The sequence below is a fragment of the Leiobunum rupestre genome, chromosome 4 (assembly GCF_980474605.1).
Source record: "Leiobunum rupestre chromosome 4, qqLeiRupe1.1.hap1, whole genome shotgun sequence".
In the NCBI taxonomy this organism is placed as follows: Eukaryota; Metazoa; Arthropoda; class Arachnida; order Opiliones; family Sclerosomatidae; genus Leiobunum; species Leiobunum rupestre.
Genome location: NC_143387.1, coordinates 68,439,197 through 68,455,836, shown reverse-complemented (window position 1 = coordinate 68,455,836; position 16,640 = coordinate 68,439,197). Strand labels below are relative to the sequence as shown.

Genomic DNA, 16,640 nt, shown 5'->3' with positions numbered 1-16,640 from the left:
AATTGGTCAAAAGTGGTTAGGGTCCGGAAACTCCCCGTGTGTAAGCCGCTGGAGATCGGAACTTCTGTACATGTTATTTGTGAAATAAAAGTAATATGAATCTTTTCTTCTTTGCATGAGTGGTAATGTTAAATTAGATTAATGGATGGCAAATTAGAATTTCCCATAAAAACGAAAAATTAATTTTATTTTCATTTCACAAATAACCTCAGATCCACCTGGTCTTTTCCCTTGAATGGCCGATTCTCTTTTTGTAATGTCGCGGAAATTGCATAACTGTTTTAATATCTGTCCCTTAAATAAATAAATACGGATTTCAAAAGAACTGGTTTATTGTACTCTTAGGTTAGAAGAAACCCCCTATGGACTGTGCGAAGGATGATAAAACACGCGAAAAAGTAGATTAGTCCATAATTAAAAAGGATAATATTGCTAAATCCTAAACAAATTTGAAGAAATTAAAAAACTTACTAATAACTCGAAGACCTATTGGTACGAGTTATTAGTAGGTTTTTTAATTTCTTCAAATTTGTTTAGAATTTAGCTATATTATCCCTTTTAATTATGGACTAATCTACTTTTTCGTGTATTTTATTGTACTCTTTATTACTAACCTCTTGAATGACGTCTTTTGACCAATTGGGCAATTCTTTTGTGGTATTCACTATCAAATCGGAAGACGTGTGGACCATTTGAAGAATGTCGGTTATCCCCGGACTGTAGGAAACCCTTGAATTTGATATGAGAGCTTCCAATTTGAAAACGGGCTTTTTCAAAGAGGGATTGTTCAAATCGGATTGACCTTTAATAGATAAATATTCTTCAGCTATTTTACAGACTTTGTTTCGGGGCAAAATGTAGGCGCCGTCATTTTGAACAAACCAAGACCGGTAACAACGCTATCATGGTTGTTTGTTGGTAGGCAGTATATTTAATTTGCACGCGGTGAAGGAAAATGGCGGCGCCCAGCGCGTGCTTCGAAATTAACGAATCGTAATCACCGTGAATGAGATAAACGCGTAGAACGTCTAAAGCTTTGCAAATAGCTTTCAAAAGAGAACTAAAATACTGCTGCCAATAAATGGTGACGAAATCGTAAGCCGCGTCTTGCATCTGGACGTAGTCGATACCACTCGCTGGAAATAAATCGCCAGAAATTATTTATTTCATTATCTTTCATCAAAGAACCATTTAACATCGTACATATTATACGGGTTAAGCCAGCGCCCGAAAACGTGTAGAAATACCGTTTAGGGGTGTAGACGTAATTTTATGTGTACAGCCTGCACCTCCTACAAGTTCCCCCATTCACGTTTTCGGGTGTTCGTTACTAGCTATGAGTAAGTAATTTCACGATAATTGTTTGATATTTTTCAAATAGGCGTAAAATTTTACTTATTAAAGGAAGAGTAAAAGACCATATTTCACTATTTTACCGCCAGGTTTATAATAAGCTACGGGTAATTGGCGCTAGTTAACTTAAAAACCATTTGTAGCGCGGTTTAGCAGACAATTTTTAAATTCAGAATATATTGCGCAGAGTGTTACATTTAATCCAATCACTCATACAGTCGGATGGGACAGTTCTGTCCACTTATCCTACTAGACATGCCTTCAGGACACGCCAAAGGACGAATACTAAGCGGTAGGGACAGGACACCTGTGGCGGAAGTATGATAACCACTAGTTTGTAGGTCGTGCCCAGAGGACCACAGCATAGGATTACAGAAGTTCACCACACTCCCCGAATATATTTAATATTGCGTGATACTTGACCTCAAATGTCTCATGTCACAGGATGAATAATAGCTTCACAAGAAACATAGAACCAGGGTTAAAAGAGTACAAGTGGTTGTCCTACTCGACCGTTCGACAATGGAGCGTTTACTGTAGGGTTTATAGCCGCTACTAGAAGGCGCTGATATTCATGATCAAAAGCACGGGAAAATTCTGTCTTAGGCAGTCAAAATGTTTGTTACTAGTAGTTTTTAACTAAGAAATGTGTTAAATCATATTCCTAAACAGGTTTTTAAGAAATATGTAAACTATTTTTTATGGGTTAAAAAATGACAGTTAGGGTTTTAAAGCAAATTATATGTAGATAAATATAGTTCTACATTTTGAAGCAACTTACGCTTCTAAAAGATATAAAAATATTTACTTACGATGGGCTTTAAAATATTTGGAATTGTGGAACACACCCAAAATGTCTTTAACGGCGTTCGATATTAAAATACTGTTCATACACAGTTCAGAACTTATTTTAGAACACCGAGTCTGCGTTGGATATAAAATCGGACTCATTTAAATACTCAGTTTATTAATTTGAAAAATAATTAATTGGTCAGTTAATTATTTCGAAAATTAATTAATTGTGCAGTTAGTTAATTCGAAAACTAATTAATTATTAAGTTAACTAATTCTAAAATTAATTAATTGGTAAGTTAACTAATTCGAAATTTAATTTATTGGTCAGTTTATTATTTCGGAAATTAATTAATTAAGGAATGTACTTCTAAGTTTTCTAAAAAGTCGTCTATCGTTATGGAATTGTCCATGTCCAAATTGTAATAGTCCAAATGGTACAATGAGTCCAGAGAAGTCCTCAGACGCGAAGACATGATGGTATTTGCCCTGATAATAAATTATGAAAGTTCTATAGTCATTTCTATAAATGACTGGATTATCGCCAACCTTTCTATGATTCCTTTGACAATGTTTAGCATTTCCTTTTTATCGTCTGCGTACGTGGGCAAATTAATACTCAAGAAATTGAGTCTTTTCAATCCAACTTTCAAGGATTTGTTGGTTTTAACGACCAACGGACGAAGAATCCCTTCCAATTCAGGTATTAAAATACCGCTGTTATATTTAGCCATCAGTAGTAGTTCCTTTATTATAGAAATATTAAAACCAAATTAACGAACATGAATATTAGTGCTATGAAAAGTGTTGTGGTTTCGGCTATCCCGAATGTTTTACATGGGACGTAGAGATTATTTAATATCTATCTGCTACCCCCCGTTGTCTTGCCCTAATCTTCTCTCTGACTAACCTCTCGTTGTCTTGCCCTAATATTCTCTCTGGCTATCCCTCGTTGTCTTGCCCTAATCCTATCTCTGGATACCCCCTCGTTGTCTTGCCCTAATCTTCTCTCTGACTAACCTCTCGTTGTCTTGCCCTAATATTCTCTCTGGCTATCCCTCGTTGTCTTGCCCTAATCCTATCTCTGGATACCCCCTCGTCGTCTTGCCCTAATCTTCTCTCTGACTAACCTCTCGTTGTCTTGCCCTAATATTCTCTCTGGCTATCCCTCGTTGTCTTGCCCTAATCCTATCTCTGGATACCCCCTCGTTGTCTTGCCCTAACCTTCTCTCTGGCTATCCCCTCGTTGTCTTGCCCTAACCTTCTCTCTGGCTATCCCCTCGTTGTCTTGCCCTAATCTTCTTTCTAGCTGCTCCCTCGTTGCCTTGCTCCGATGTTTTTCTCTGGTGGCCTTTGCTACCCAATCATTGTCGTGCCCCAACTGCGTTTCCCACAAGCCCAAGAGTCTTACGGACGGTTTTTCAATGTATCCGGTCTCTTTTAATTTAATGATTTAGAAATTAAAATTAACTGAAAATAACATGAAATGTTGAAATATAGAAAGTTTAAAGTGTCCGGAATCCGATGATCCTGTTGTAGAATTTCTAAATGATGAGTAGTCTGCTTCACTAGATCACTCGGAACGATATAGCTATCGCTATCCAATTTTTAATCTTAAGATAGTACTGTTCTAAGCTGAGGGAACGCTATCAAGACTGAATTTATTTCAACTGTCGGGAGAATGATTATGTTGATAGAATCCGCGGGCAACATGGCAGAGTTCTACCCCGACATGAAATGGGAGAAGGAAGAACGTCATCGGCTAAGCTTCAATGGCGTACGTTGGAAGACGTCAGATTTGTGGAACCAGTGAGATATCGGGCTGATTTAATTTTTTTAAGGGGACGGAACTTACTGCTAGAGCATGCAGGAAATTCAACGTCGTCATTCTCCCGAAGAAGAAATAAATACATTCTTGCACTACACTATTCATAAAAATTAACCGATTAAATTGGTAAATTGAAATGAGAGCTGATACCTGAAGTGTGGCTTTAGCGTAGTACAATTTCTTCTTAACACTCAAAAGGTGTTGCGTGTAGGACGGGATCTCGAACCCATTTTTCACGAAGAAGTCCGCTTCTTTCAAAATTTCCAGGAGATCTTTATTGAACACCATGTTATATTCGGAACTCAGTTCGAATCGTACCAATTCGATCAGCTGACGCGATTTGATCTGACAATTATGAATAAAATGTTATAAAAAATTTACTTTCACGAATAGAGACGTAACCAAGAGTTTATAATTATGCTTCCTAATATGTGGCAGTTAGTATAAATTACTATTGTTAGCTACAAGTGGTGTGATGGCAGATTGGCATTATACTCAAAAATATAAGCGCCCCTAGCGATAAAAATCCTCGAATGGATAAAAATGGTTTTACCTCTAAAGTAACTGGACCTTATTGGCTTAAGTTACTTTCTCTCACTACGAGTAGTGCTTTAAAAGGATTCCAAGATAACAGTTGCGATATCTAAACCGAGTTAATAATTACGATAGATCAGATATCAGACTATCCACATTTACTATCAGATTTTATCAGATCAGTTGATATGGGCCAAAATGCAAACTGTTATCAATTTTCCAAATTATAAAAACACATATTATTGCGTAAGTTTAAAAAGACATTTTTATTACATAATTAAAGTAATTATATAATAAAATTGGTCGACTAGTTTCGGCATTGTTAGTGCCATTGTCTGATAGCGTAATGATAGAACAATTTTAAACTGTTTTAAATTTTCCAAATTCCTTGATTAAGTTCCCTTTGCTAACTGAACCTGATGATATTAATTATAGCAGATCGGATCAGATTGGTTAATCGAGATAATGAATCAGATGCAATTTGAGATCAGATTTCTGGGTGAGGGGTAGTAAATATTAACTTGATCTGACGAACTTATTACCTTCATACACCCGAACATTAAAATTGTACGACCTGAATAATCAGTTGTCCATTGGAAGCACTACGGGCAACGTAGTGTTCCAACCTAGATCGTAAAGACATTCGGTTTGGTGCTTCGAACCGCTGACTAACTGATTACGTTCAGATATCTGAAGGCTGTACTAATAAAGCGCTGTCTTGTGACGTAACAGAAACAATTTATATTTCTACTACATTTTATTTTATTTTTTATTATATTCTATGACGATTAGTCACAAAGCCTTTTAGCTTAGAAGGAAGTCCACCGACAATGTACGGTCATTCTAAAAATAGCGCTCAGTAAAACGTTCACACGAGGACGATAAGCAACTGACACACTTAAGTCAAACATAATTAAAAACTTATGACGGGTTTTTACTTTTTTGAGCCACGATTTGTAGACGGCGACCTTGAAGACGGTCAATTTCTGTCTCAGAAGGTCGTATTTCTTCTTGACGATGTCCCAAGTTGAGTAGGCAGAAAGTGGCCAATTTCGACTCAGAATAATGACGACTGGTTCCGATATTTTGGCCTCCATATTTTTGGCCCACAGGATTTTGCCCATATAGGGTAGGCTGTATTTGGGACAAGGGGGACTTCGCTTCCTCTTCTCGAAATGTCGCGAAATAGAGACGATTTCGTCCCTGTACATGACCAGGACCCTCCGGATTTTGTCGTCCATGACCAACTGCTCCAGCTTCAACCCTTCGACGGCTCGTAAGAAACGCAAAGCTTGAAGACAATTCGGAATCAGCTCGAAATGCTTGTTCAACATTGAAACCATACATTTCTATACATAATGAACAAATTATCAGGGTTGTTTATTTTTTTAAACGTAAAATTTATTTAAATTGAAAAAAAAATCGAAATAAAATTTTGTGATTGGTTTTTTTTTGGTTTAACTGTTTTTTAATTGTTTTTTTAAACATTTGCATGAATTGGTAATGTAGTCCAAAATTATATTAATCTAAATTAAATTTAATTAGTAATTATTTTCCGCTTAATTTTCATGGCAACATTTTCATGAATACGTATAAGTTTAATAGGTTATGAAATTGATTTAATTAAATTTTCGGTTGAAGGTTAAAATCGAAGCAGGATCTTTTTATGGGTCGGTTAGCGTACTCCTAGCTTTAGTTTTACGGAAAGTGTTCGTCGTTTCCAGAATGGAAATTAAATTTATTGTGCTAGTTTGTCCCATCTATATGGTAGCGACCCAAACTACATCAATAAAATTATTTTACGGTGCCAATATAATTATTTTATCTTCTTAATATTTCCTAATATTTAAAAATAAATAATATAATATAAATATTTTAAGAATCAATAGATGGTGCATTGTAGGGCAGCCTTTATTTAGTCTACGGGGCTGTTCACAAATTACGTAACGCCAAAAGCGTGGTAAATAATATTAACTCCACAACACACCAAGAATTACAAAAGCGCCATGAGCTTTAAAACTATTTAATTTGTTTAAAAATTAAGCTAATTTGTTTATTGATTTACACATGAGATAAACAACTATTAAATTGTATACTTTAAAGTAATTGATAATTTAGGTTTCGGATTAGAATTGTGATATGTTACGTAATATGTCTTCGACGCTTCTCCTCCCCCTTGTAATGTTTAGTAACGCGTGTAAAAAATCCCCCCCCCCTCATTGTGTTACCTAATTTGTGAACGGCAATTGTCGTGCTTAAAATCATATTAGTTCCACTAGCTGTATTGAGATGGCGCGATAAGACACAAAGATATTTTCGAACAAGTAACACTTCGTTATGCAGGATGTCTTATTTTGCTCACACATCGCATTTTCTCCGTTGCGCGTCCCAGCGTTTCAGATCGCTTCGTTGACCATTTGGCAGCGATTCGGGTCGTTATTGAGTCGGTTTTTGTGAACCATGATCCTTTTTTTACAAAAATCGTCAATCGTCAATTTTTTTGCACCTAGTAATTTTTTTTTGCCTTTTTTAGAAGAAACTTTATTGCAGCTTTTTGTCTATTTTGTTTAAAAAAATACAACAAATTTCTTCTTGGTGCATTCATTTTTAATTAGAATTTCTTGTAACGTCACTCAAATGCGTGAGCAGACGAACTTCTAATTATCTTTCTATACTACGCATGCCCAATTTTCTTCAAAAGTCACTGGAAATCAAACGTGTGAACTATAAGATTTCCAAACGCTAAAAATGAGGCAAAACGTTTCCGAGGGTACTTGAGAGCGTGGCTTTTAATAGGTAGAGTTTCGAAATTGACAGGGTATACATATGAAGCAAGGTTTGTAAATATGCGTCCCGCACTATGAAGTATGGAAACTTCTAATTTATAATTCTTAAAAGATTTTCATGTTTTTCAAAAATGTATTATTTGACCAGTAGGTTATAGACGAAAACCTCCCATGATAAAGTAGTAGAGAATACTTGTAAACATACAAGATAAGTTATATTATTCGCGGTTATAAAAAGGTAAAATATGCAAAAAAAAAAAAGTTTTTTCAAATAATTTTCGGTTATGGATAAAAACTAATAAAACGGATATTTCTTATCCAAACCCCGAACTGTAAGCCTGAGGTCATGAAAAATAAGAAATTGGGTATAGAAGGCACTAGTTCAATCAAAAACTAAAAACACAATAGAAATTAGAATGTGCCCTACCCTGAAAATTTAAAAACTCTACCTATTATAGTTTTTGAGAAAAATGCGATGTCAGTTCAGAATCAGACACCTTGCATAGCGCAGATTGAAGCGAAGCTACACCGAGTCAAATAGCGAAAAACATTACACATCTTTTCTACTACAAAATATGTCAATTTATATAAAAAATAATTGTCTTTTACATTAATATTAGCATTTTTTATATATAATTAAAAGGATGTGTACCAAAATTGCGAGATTTAAATATTTGGAGCTAAGCCTCGGTCAGAAAAACCACCCGTTCTTAAATATTTTACCAACAAAAGTGTTTGTGTGGAAAACACGTGTAAATATTTTCTCCATTCACACCGAGAAACTCGGTTGTGACCCATGTTGGTCAACAATGTTTTGTTTAAATGTTGGCTCGTGTGAATAGGCCCTAAAAGTTATTCGTTTACAATGGAATTTTGTCCAAATATTTACATTATATCTTTGGTCTAAGACAAATACCAAGGGAGCATCAGGTAAATTTTTTTATTGCATTATAGTACGAACTAACCTGAATTTCGTTAGTTTCGTTAACGAAATAAATCAAATCTTCGTCGAAACTTAAATTTCTATAATCGATCAGATCGTACGTTTTAGTTCGAATGAATTCGGCGGCTGATTCGAACTTTGAACTCAAATTTGACAAATCTGTAGGAATAAAACGAAATACAAATAGTGTTTTTAGTCAAACGAATAGAAAATTATTTCACAGGAGTAACGCCATTAGAGGTATTTTTTAAATATTTAAAGTCTTTCTAGATGGCGTCAGCGCTCTCAAATGTTTAAATTAAATTTTTGTTTCTAGTTTTTACATAAAAAGTCGGTTCAAAGGTACAGAATCTTTTAATTTTCGGAAATAGCGCTGGGGAAATGCCAAAAGCCTTTTGATCGTATCTTCTATCCATTGAGTTGGGAATATTAATCTAGAGATCCAATCAAATCTGCTCCCCGCGAAACAAGTTTTTGAAAATTACGAATGTGCCGTCTCCTCTAAAATGACGAGAAAACGTTATCATATGACCCGTGGCGCCATCCATTATTTTGGGGAAAAAAAATTTGCCGGAAAACGCGTCTTATTTGAACGAACCATTGAGAGATAGACGGCGCCACGGGTAGAATGATAAAGTTTATCGTCATTTGGGAGCAGATGGCAGTATTCTTATTTTTTTAAACTCTTTTCGCGAAATTCTGAAATCCGACGTTTTGATTGGACCTCTAGATTAATATTCCCAACTCAATGCTTCTATCACGAGTTACGGAAGAGGAGGAGCTAGCTAAAATTTTAAAGGATTTTTAAAATTATTTTATGGCTCTTAAAAATATTTTTATAGGTTGTTTTTTTAAATAAATCAATAAGTATTTATTCCCTGCCCGATAAAAAATAATAAATTGGCGCCATCTATTATAATTAAAAAAAACATTAAAATCGAACCTCTAATGGCTTCGCTAAGTTCGCTCTAAATGTTTGTTTCCCCGTACGTAATTTGCGAATCAGTGTATTTTACCTTCGTCGGTGCAGCCCAGAATGCCAGTGATGGGATTAGAAAATAAGTTTTTGTAGAACGTCTCCATCGCGAAGAATTTCAGAATCTTCTGCAAGCGGCTGCAGAAAATGTTGAATTTTCCGAAAACGAAAGCTTCGCTGAAAGCGAACGTTTGTCCGGGCCCCATTTCTCGTTTCTTCTTGTAGAAACACCGCTGATATTCTTCATTCAATCGAATGCATTTGCCCACTTTCTCGATTAATTTCTGCTGCGGTTGATTCCATATCGTGTAAGCCCCGTCTTCGGTGATGAAATTCTTGCACGAAATTATCATTTGATTCGTAATCTGCGCGTTATATCAGAATTAATTCTTTTTTCTATTCAAGAATGTACTCAGGGAAACAGAGAATAAGTGAGCGTCAATGTTCCAGCTTCTGATAAGATCTGACCAATAGTTTTCAAGATAGGACCATTTGACCGTTTCGTGGATTCGATTATTTAGCCTATTTGGAAACTTTGTTTATTGTTTGTTACCCTTTCTAAATTTTAATATTATTCCTAAATGTTTTATTGTATTAATGTTGATTATCCTCAATGTAACTCTGACTTTGATCGGATTTAAAAATTACTTTTTTGCTCGTGACAGTACCTTTATATCATGAGGTATTATAGTAGGCTTATTTACCTGCTTTTATACCGTAACATGGCGGCATATTTTCACCCGCAAAAGAAATTTTATGATCCACCAATAAAGTCTTTTATACTCTGTCTCGCGTTAAGTTGAGCTCTGTCTTTGATCAGTAATTTGTTAATTAAAAGTGTCGTGAAAACTCTATTTGTGTTTTATTCGATAACGTAAACGTTCCAGAAGCAGTATGAGACATCTGGTTCCCTGTTCTGGCTGGTATTTTTGGAGATGCAAAATTTAAAAAAATCCTAATATTGGTGTCCTCAACAACCGAATACGTCTAAAACAACTCTAATTGTCTGTCAACCTTGCCTGTCAATTACTGCAATCCAACTTCATAAAACTCCAAACTCGACTCAACCTAGCCCATCCCGAACACGGAAGCAACTCTTCCGATTCAGAATCTGCTATTTTACTTCTAACACGAAGGTTTGGCATCATCTAAACTCTATACAGGGAGTTCATTAAAAATGATCCGATCTAATAATTGAAAACATATTTTTGTTAGAAATTTGATATTTTCAGATAGCATAGCATCAGATGATACCAAACTCAATGACCTTGAACGATGTCCTCAAGGTCATTGAGAATATATCTCGAGAACCGTTAGGTTTAGAAAGTCGGTTAAAATTCGAAAAGTATGCGTCATCACTTACGAGAGTTGATTTCTCCTAAAAATGTCGATGCACAAGTACTTTCAAAATTATTAGCCCCTAAGCATGATATCTCGGACATTTTTATTTATGACCTTCTTGTATTTATTGTTTCTTTTCTTAGCTTAACATTGTCCAAATTACATCGGTTCGGAGCCACTTGGTCATAAAATGTAATGGCGTACAGCTTTCTAATTAGAGCCTAGTCTCTAAGCCCAACGGTTCTTGAGATAGATTTGAATGACCTTGAGGATTTGGTTCAAGTTAATTGAGTTTTCTATCATCTGATGACCCCCTACGCGTGCTATGCGATCTGAAAATATCAAATTCCTGGCCAAAATAGTTTTTAAATCATAATTAGGGGACAACCTGTATTTTGTTCTGTTCAATTCCAAACCGTATTTTATGTTATTCCAAAATAAGTTTTATTCTATAAATCTTATTGTAACTCTGATTTTGATGCAGCTTGAATAAAGTGTAGTAGGACAATATCTTCCATGGATAATAAAAACAGAGGTTGTAGCCTTCTGCCTTAATATCAGTCAACTAATTATGTGAAGTAATAGCAGACGACTTTTGTATTTCAATGTTTTCGGTTGAAACTTTCAGCTGTTGCACCGAGATAATTTTGAGCGAACAGACAGCTTTCATATATTCAATTTAAAAGTCGGTCGGTAGGCGGTGATACTTATGACCAAAATGTAAATTACGCACGAAGCCTATAGTTGTGGCGGCATATTCTCTGCTTAACCTGAATACATTCTAGTGCTAACCTGTACATCAAAATCTTAGAGGGTACGGCCTACTTTGGTAAAAACGGAAGAAATTCGTTCGTTTCTTCTGAAACAAGGTTGGCCATTTAGCAAACAAACTGAGTGCATAATCAAAGGAATATCTCGAATTACAGTGACCTAAACCAATAAAATATCGTTAGTAAATATATAAAATTATAGGGAGATGGATACTCATCTCGTAAGATAAGTATTATAAACTTTTGATAGTACCTAATTTCTAGGGATGCATCGATATATCTGCTATTCGTGGCCGATATTAACAAAGTTATCTATTATAACAGTAGTGTATATGATAAAATCATTGTAAAAGACGGTCCAGTACACTGTCATACCATTTTATTATAATTTTTCATGAAAACAAGTTTGCAAAGAGTATATCCGAATATGTTTCTTTTCATTTTATTTGATACATATTTTCTATCACAAATCCAATATCGTGGATTTCTGTCTACACTCGTAACCCCCTGTCTAAAAAAGGTATGATCTAGCTTCTGAAGTCTGGAGTATGTGGCTCGGCCAATCAAATAAAATATTATCATTGGTTAGTTAATCGAGAATTTCCTTAAAAGTTTTTCCTAAAAATATTTTTCTAATATCGGTGCATCCCTATTAATCTCTTACTGGATCATTAGTGTATAGTGGAACGCAATATTCGTTTAAAATTTTGAGGTATTTAATGCATTCTTTGACTTCGCAAAAGACCTTTCGGACTTGCTCCTCCACTTCGATACATTGCTGTAATACATTTCGTTGAAGATTAATCATTTACCTTGAAATATTTAAATGGAAAGTGCCAGTAGCGATGAAAGCCTTATTTTTATGGGGAAAACCTGCTAAGAAATATTCATCGGTTATTTAACTTTTGACCGAAGGTGGCGCACTCTTCTGATAAGATATAGAAATTTGCACCTTCTATTAACCTATGCATGGTGCTTCCAGCGACCAACTGATCAGGTTATTCAGATCATAATTCTCAGATATTTCAAAGTAATCAGTTAGTCAGATCCGGTTACTCTTTTATATTCCCCTCAGCTAGCAATCTGATTTCACATGGTATCTGATTCATAATTTCAAGTAACCGATCTGAATTAAGATGCTATAATAATATCGTCAGGTGCAGTTAGCGTAAAGGCTAGTTCCCACTTAGCGAAAAATGCAGTTTTCGCGAAGCGAATTGACGCAAGGCGAGTGAAATTTAGTGAAGCTCAAAGCTACGACGAAAATTAAATTCGTCGCGAAAGTCTCGAAAATTCGTCAAGTGGGAACTCGGCTTTAAGGAATTAAAAGTCGCTAGATGACTTGGGTCTAAGGGGGTGCCTTGAGTAATAACCTAGCCGATTATTATTATTATGATTAATAGGTATCTGACTTCTACGTTTAGTATATATATATATAGCAAATAAAAATAAACAAATTAAAAAACTTTCGAAAGGCATCTGAAGTCTGGTCATCGTATGTTGGTTTATAATGAATTTAGATTAGTTTCAGGTTTAAAATATCTTGTTTGCATTTTGACCAATTTAATCTGATCTGATAAAATCTGAGTGTGAATGATCTGATCCATCGGTACAGATAAAGCAACTAGGTTCTGATAATCTGTTGGACGCACTACCTATGCAAGTTGGTTTTAGCTAGGAGCAACAAACACAAGGAGAACGCAGGTAGCCTTTAAACACGCTAACACACTGTTGTGTACAAATTTCATTGGAAGAACCTTTACGCTGAACGTCTTACGGAAAGGGGGAAGACAATTTCCGAATTTTCCCCTTCCGATGGCAGCAGGCGCTAAAGGGTCTAACCAATGAAACATGTACACTAGAAAATGCATGACTTTTGACGAGTTGAGTTCTCCTTTTAGCATCTTCCTTCTTCAACCGAGTGGCTCAGCGTGTGTGTATTAAAGTAAAATGGCTCTGATTTTATAGCGTTTTAGTTTCACATCGAAACGGTAATAACTATTTTATAGCGATTTAACATATTTGGTTGTAATTGTAGGGTTTGATCAGGGGTGGACCGTTATTTTTGGGGGCCCTGGACTAACACTTTTTGGGGCCTACCCAAATTTGGGTTAGTTGTGGCCATTTTGTTCAAAATTTTTTTTTGCCCCTTTTTTTAATTTAAAGGGCGTTATCCCCATTTCCCTCAAGCGGCGATTTTCGGAAGCTCTCGTGTGAAAAATGGTTAGGCAGACGCAATTTTAACAGGGTTGCCATGCATTTTTCGTTCTAAATTATTTATTTTATTTCAAAAATGCATGGTAAACCTGTTAAAATAACATCTGCTTCACCATGTTGCACCCGCAAGCTTCCGAAAACTGCCGCTTGAGGGAAATAGGAATAACGCCCATTGTTTTTATTTATTTTCTGAGCGCGAAGGGGGTCCTTTGATTGTACGGGGCCCTGGGCTGCAGCCCATTAAGATCATGCCTAAATCCGCACCTGGGAAAAAGCCTGGCACTTTCCCTTAAAGGGAGTTAGCTTGATCAAGGAAGGTCAAGCTTCCGCGACAGTCTAGAACGTTTTAGAAAATCTTGCTGCAAGCGTCTAGAAAATATACTAAAATCTTATAATATGAAATTACTTCTATTTAATTATGACGATTTTGACCTTGAAAATGGTGATCTCGACCTTCAAAATTTTTATCTCGAAAATATCCTAAAATAATAACAAGATGGCACAGCCACAATAGTAGCCTCTTCCTCGTAGCCATCTTGATTTTAGCCCTTTGATTATAAACCGCGGCTCAGCACTGGCATAGCTAGACAGAGAGAACTAATACCAATCGAATGACGCCTGAATTAAATTTATATCGAGTGCCGTTGAAGAGAATTCGTCGATTCCCGGCGACCTATACACTCTTTAAGAAACGTTTACAGGGCGCCGCCATTATCGTACAGACAACCAACGAGCAAGCCCTCTACCGAAGAAATTTCATCCCCTCAAAACCGGTTTTTTCATCACCCTCCCCGTAGAAATATCCCCCTTTGATTAAAAACCGCGGAATATGGTAGATAGAGATAACTAATACCAATCGAATGACGCCTGAATTAGATTTATATCGAGTGATGTTGAAGAGAAATCGTCGTTCCCGGCGACCTATACGTATTATTCACCTTCACCACCACCGCATACATCAGGAGCGAAAATAACAGCCTCTTTCCTTTATACTAGAGGAAGAGGCTAAAAATAACTACTATAATTATGACGATTTCAACCTTGAGCAAGGTGTTCTCGACTTTCAGCTACGGACCTCGCAACAGGATAGGAAATTGAAATTTTCTACTATTATACGTCCTAGACTGTCGCGCCTTCAAATAAAAGCATTGCAATTGGAACCTTTAAGTAAGTAGAGTTTGTTTCGCGAAGGAAGAGCGTAATTTTCCGGAAGGTGTCGCTTTCGATTTCGTCCAAAATGAAGCCGAATGTTTCCCAGGAAGTTTTCCAAAAATTTAGTTCGCTTTGGGGTCCCATGTACTCGAAATCTTGCCTCAAATGATTGCTTTCGGTTAAATCCTAAAAAATGTGAAGAAATGCTACAGTAGCGTTTGAAATACTTTAAAACCAGAAGTAACGTAAAAACCATCATATGACACAAAACCATATCGGTTAATGACAGATTTTGGAACGGGAAACTTGTCACTTCGGAATCCTCTTGTTGGTAAACATTCTGCCAGGTTAGCTAGATGGCGATAAATACGTCTAAAACAGATAACTATTTAAACGAAATTGTTTTATTTTGTGTTTTTCGAACGAACGTTGAAGCCTTCAGTTTAAAAAATAATATAAAATAAATGTAAAATTTAAAAAAAAATTAAAAGCAATTCGTAATACTCTTTTTGAAATTGAAATATTTTGAGCCAAATTTGAATTTAAGTCTCAAATTGGAAAATACTTCACTTAAAAAACAAAGTGGGTGTTTATAGAAGTCAAATTTGTATGACAATTCGATAATTCAGCGTTTTTAATAGAAACATCGATGGTGGTACCTAGTTCCAAAGACAGTGACAACTCACCACGTTATAATTTAATAGTCATTGTAAAAACAGACTATGATTAGTAAAATTACCGTTGGGAGTATACTACGTGTCGTACTTATATCTATTATGTTACTTATGATTAGACTGTTAGGATACAATTCGTAATTTTCTGACCTAACTATTTTTTTAAACAATGGTATGTATTGCATAATATCTTTAAAATCAAATAAAATAACCAACTATAGTTCGCCTTCTCTTCAGGGTCCTTAAGATGACCTGGAGAAGTCAAAACTATAGTCGTTTATTTTAATTACATATATATATATATATATATATATATATATGTAATTAATAAAAACCATTGTTTTCAAAATTTTTTTTTTACTTTTACGCACCAATAGCTACAATAACTAAGTTATAAATTTTCTGACCTGTTTGACCTGGTCGAGCCATTGCCTGAGCACCTCTTCGACATGAACTAAAAAGGTGCGTTTCTTGTAGCGAGCTTCCCTGGATTTCCCCGTCGGCAAAGAGAAGGTTTTCAATTTGTCCACCACGCTGTCTCGGCTCATGACTTTTCCGGCCACTAGCAAAGAGTCAGCGTACATGCGCAAGTGGACGAGCGTGCTGGCTTTCAGGCGCTCCTGGTTCTCGGGGCTTAGTTCGTGCGCCGAAGAATTGCAGTCCAAACTCGCCGGTCCCAGCTTGACCGCCGGAACCATGACGCTGTCCATGATCCTGGCCAACGCGACGACGCCATTTCCATTCTCCAGGTTCAAAAGACCCGACATGCACACCTTTAATAAAAATCAGCTAGGCTAACACCCAAGGCACCACCTTAAGCAGCGTTCAGACTATGTGAAAATATTACGTTTGCGTCGATCGTGTCGGTTCTTTCGATTTCTTACACCATTCAGACCTCTCAACAGAGACTTTAAATTTTCGCGCGTGTCGTTTACATTTTTACATTTCGTTGCGGACTGCCTAGATGGCGTCTCGGTTTAAAGCTCAAAACGTTCATAGCAGACATTTAGCCTTATGCCTCATCAGCGCTGACTCTAGGTAGTGGCGACCTTTAGAACCATCGAAATACTATAACCAATCAGAGGTGGATAAAAAATTATTTCAATTTTTCCGCCGTTATTACTGAGCTCTGATTGGATGAACAATCACCTTTTATGTTAATCTCCGTGCAAGGTTGGTTCCTTTCTGAACAGTGAAATGAACGAACCGACGCGACCAACATAACCGAAACGACACGACCGATGCTAACGTAATATTTTCACATAGTCTGAACG

The 16,640-nt window shown here is 36.1% G+C and overlaps 2 protein-coding genes across 2 annotated transcripts in view; both read right to left on the bottom strand.

Annotated features, from left to right (window-relative positions):
- Positions 1-9,418, bottom strand: part of Dhc1 (dynein axonemal heavy chain 1) — a 52,600-nt gene extending 43,182 nt beyond the window's left edge. Inside the window, exons 1-10 of the mRNA XM_090171164.1 lie at positions 9,253-9,418; positions 8,259-8,395; positions 5,446-5,856; positions 4,124-4,318; positions 2,695-2,891; positions 2,514-2,634; positions 2,202-2,277; positions 1,002-1,136; positions 615-802; positions 208-294 (exon numbers count right to left, since the gene is read on the bottom strand). Coding sequence (XP_090027290.1) covers positions 208-294; positions 615-802; positions 1,002-1,136; positions 2,202-2,277; positions 2,514-2,634; positions 2,695-2,891; positions 4,124-4,318; positions 5,446-5,856; positions 8,259-8,395; positions 9,253-9,418 — 1,713 coding nt within the window. The remainder of the gene's footprint in view (positions 1-207; positions 295-614; positions 803-1,001; positions 1,137-2,201; positions 2,278-2,513; positions 2,635-2,694; positions 2,892-4,123; positions 4,319-5,445; positions 5,857-8,258; positions 8,396-9,252) is intronic.
- Positions 9,419-14,659: 5,241 nt separating this feature from the next.
- Positions 14,660-16,133, bottom strand: LOC149948835 (dynein axonemal heavy chain 5-like). The gene is made up of 2 exons (XM_090171163.1): positions 15,774-16,133; positions 14,660-14,878 (listed from the first exon to the last, which is right to left on the bottom strand). Exons 1-2 carry the CDS (start codon positions 16,131-16,133, stop codon positions 14,660-14,662), a joined length of 579 nt encoding a protein of 192 aa, XP_090027289.1.
- Between the last annotated feature and the right edge of the window lie 507 nt (positions 16,134-16,640).

What these genes read in the sequence shown, in the direction of transcription:
- LOC149948835 (XM_090171163.1), bottom strand. Translation starts at nt 16,133, where the DNA reads ATGTCGGGTCTTTTGAACCTGGAGAATGGAAATGGCGTCGTCGCGTTG. An exon ending in GGCTCGACCAGGTCAAACAG is followed by an intron (nt 14,879 to 15,773) that starts GTCAGAAAATTT and finishes CACATTTTTTAG; the next exon opens with GATTTAACCGAAAGCAATCA.